The sequence below is a fragment of the Polistes fuscatus genome, unplaced genomic scaffold (genome assembly GCF_010416935.1).
Source record: "Polistes fuscatus isolate 324 unplaced genomic scaffold, CU_Pfus_HIC Scaffold96, whole genome shotgun sequence".
In the NCBI taxonomy this organism is placed as follows: Eukaryota; Metazoa; Arthropoda; class Insecta; order Hymenoptera; family Vespidae; genus Polistes; species Polistes fuscatus.
The window spans coordinates 15615-18913 of NW_025113180.1; the positions used below are offsets into that span (position 1 = coordinate 15615).

The 3299-nt window shown below is 32.0% G+C and overlaps 1 protein-coding gene across 1 annotated transcript; it reads right to left on the reverse strand.

Annotated features, from left to right (window-relative positions):
* Nucleotides 1-937: 937 nt before the first annotated feature.
* Nucleotides 938-2903, reverse strand: LOC122525852 (G1/S-specific cyclin-E1-like). Its single transcript, XM_043648838.1, has 3 exons — nucleotides 2890-2903; nucleotides 1867-2485; nucleotides 938-1762 (listed from the first exon to the last, which is right to left on the reverse strand). The coding sequence occupies exons 1-3, from the start codon at nucleotides 2901-2903 to the stop codon at nucleotides 1034-1036; spliced, it is 1362 nt and encodes a 453-aa protein (XP_043504773.1). The 3' UTR covers nucleotides 938-1033.
* Nucleotides 2904-3299: the final 396 nt, after the last annotated feature.

Genomic DNA, 3299 nt, shown 5'->3' on the forward strand with positions numbered 1-3299 from the left:
GGTGGTTATAAGTCTTATTTGTCACATTTACTCATGCTAATTTCTCTCGCACAATTTCACGCGCATCCACTCACTCGAAATTTTCTTCTTTTTTTATGCATATTATATATTATATATTATATATATATATAATATGTATAAAACTGCACACGCGAACAACACATTAATATATTACCGCATTACATAGTACATTAATATATTACCGCATTACATAGTACATTAATAATAATATATGTATATATCGCTTATATATTATGCTTATATATTATATATAATACTATTTACAATATATATAATATATAATACTATTAACAATGTTCTTTCATATAAATAAAAAGAACTACAAGTAAAGATTTTTCATAGGCACTAGAATAACTTTTTTTTTGTTTTTTGATGGTGTATATATGTATTAGAATAATAATAATAATAATAATATTTATAAGAATAAGAACAATATTAATTAAATATGATTTGTTAAAGTATATGTTGCGTGAAACTTTACTGTATGGATATAATTACAGAGATTAGTTACCATTTAATATATGGCTCCTATTTAAGTTTAAGTTGCTTTAAAACAAGGCACTTATTTTTTTCTGTTTTTTTTTTTAAATGTAAATGTTTATATATTTATACTAAAATATATATTACATTAAATTTGTGCTCAGAATGGATATTTTCTTATAATAATGCCTTTTACAGAGTTATTTTCTACAACAATCACCATCTCAAACTAAACGACTGTTCAAGATTTGATCTATCGATCAATGTACATAAAGGAATTAACATTATGCATATTATTTACGAAATAAAATGTAACAACTAATGTACGCACGAGCATAAGATTTGATCGCGTGAGCGCTGTTAGTGTTTTTTTTTTCTTTTCATTCTCTCTCTATCTCCTCCATTTCTCATAGTTCTTTTTTTTTCTTATCAATAATAAATCTCTTTCTTTCTGTTTCAAAATAATAACTCTAAAATTTAAAAAAAATTATTCGCAAAGAGATGAGTAATAGTTAGCAAATAATTATTATGTTTACGGGCGAAACTGTGGTGGATGACTTGGAGTCGATGGATAATTTTTTTGACCGCTAGAAGGAGGAGTTAAAAGACAATTTTCAGTTGGACTACTATTTAAATCGGATTCAGTTTTACTTTCTATTTCTTCTAGGTCTTCTATCAATCGTTGTTGCGCTTTCTCTAACATGTTCAGATCTACAACATGAGTTTGGATTCGATGCGATTCGTCTATCACTATGTTAGGTACTGTTGCTTTAAGTCCAGATCCAGAGTTAGATTTTACAGAAGATACAGTGGAACTTAACAAAAATTTGGAACCATCTTCCAATATTGTTTTAGCAAATGGGATTAACCATTTGACGCAAGGGGCCAACTGTTCCCAAGAAAGACGCGACACATTTAAAGCACACTCTCGTCCTTGTATATGGTAAATGCATCCTGCAGCTAGGTGGCTGTAAGGAAATTTTAAACTGCCTTCATCCAAAGTTGCTAAATCCAAAAGCTGAGCAGCTTGCGTATAATGTAATCCGCCATATTGTGGATATATAAACACGTTGGGCTTAGACCAATCACCGCATTCTATTTGCATGTAAATATTAAGCCATTCGGAAGCAGTCACGGATGATAGATTCCATCCGAATCCCTTCAAAATGATTAACTCTTTTTTTAAAATCTCTTCCTCGGTACAAGCTCCATCAGTGACGTATGCAAACTCAGCTATTTTAGGTGGATAAATTTCTTCGACCTGAAAATAAATTAAATGTTTCATTAGATTGTTATATTTATAAATAAAGTATTTGAAATGAGTAGATATTAATGCAAAAAAAAAGGTAAATAAAGAATACGTACCTTAGCTGCTATGAACAGACATGTAATACCTATAAGTTGTAATTGACTTTCTGGTATGTTTTGATGAATAGACAGATACCTGTCTATATAGTTCATAGCAAGGTAATAAGTTTCTCTGTGTAGTTTGTACACTTCGCATACTACAATAAGCCAATCCAACAATATAGCTCGCATTCGTGGTTGTAATGTCGGATGCCTTTGAAACATATGTGAATCTTTTTGACTATGAGTCTTTTGATCTGCCAAACACATACGGCTCCATACGTGCCTACTATCTGCCCAAGAAAAGACTGGAAGCGGAGATGACCTATTTGTTCCATTGCTAGAGCCGGAAGGTGTTAAGAAACAAGTCGCGTTTTTTAATTCGGACCAAGTTACTGGCTCCTGCTGTTCCTTTAAAGGCGTTGGAGATGTTTGAAGAGGCGTGCATGGATTCTCCATGGAAAGCGCACCATTACAAGACTCATTGTATGGCACGTGAGTTAATGCTGGTACTTTGCTAGGGGGATATATATTTTCTGAATCTTCAGAAAGTTCAGCTGTACTCCTTTTGCGCTTCATCGATTGCATCTCTCTACCACATTGCAAATAGGTATGTGAAGGTTTCTTCTCTTGTAAGCTGTCGATAAATGAAAAAGAAAAAAATTATACAACTACTGTTTTCCTACCATAAAGATATAATTGAGACAACGTATAAAAAATGAATGACCTAAGTACAACAATTAAACATCCAATACAGGATGCAATGTGGAAAATTTTAACTATAATTTGTCATTTATTATATCTCTGTTAAGTTTATAATTAATTTGCTATAGCATTTCTTCTTTTAGAAATCTCTATATGTGAATAGTAACAAGAGAAGGTTATATAAAATAAATTGAAGCCACAACTAAGGGAGAAAAAGTAATCGAATGTTTGCTAAGAGTGATCCAAGGTCGCTATAATGAGTATCAATTTGTTCTTAATGAAAACCAATGAGATAATGGAAAAAACTTTTAATAGAACAGAAGGTCGAGCACTCACCTGGTCTGTTGCATCTTGCCGAGATACCTTGGCTAAGTTCTATATATTTCCAAGAGTTATTTAATGTTTGTATTTATTATATAAATCGACCGATATCGTTCTAAATATTGAAGATAATAAAGCGAAATTTGATCGAACAATATTGTCTATAAAATACCGAAAATGATGGTAGCGCGCGAAGTTCAGGCACACTCGATCGCCATAATGCACGTCGTCTTCCCTGATACTCTAATCCGATATATAAGTATTAAACTTAAAGTCACTCGAAATATTTAATCTTAAGAAAATCTTCTCTAGTCCTTAGATATGTAACGTTTGAGTGTAAATGAATTTGGAATAAAATTTTCATGGAAAAATCGGAGGACGTGGATCTCGAAGCGCGGGAGACCTGCGCGCGAAACGATGACCAA

Bases quoted from the DNA above. Each gene is read 5' to 3' on its own strand.
- LOC122525852 (XM_043648838.1), bottom strand. The intron at 1,763-1,866 runs GTACGTATTCTT...ATTTATTTTCAG, and splicing joins GTCTGTTCATAGCAGCTAAG to GTCGAAGAAATTTATCCACC.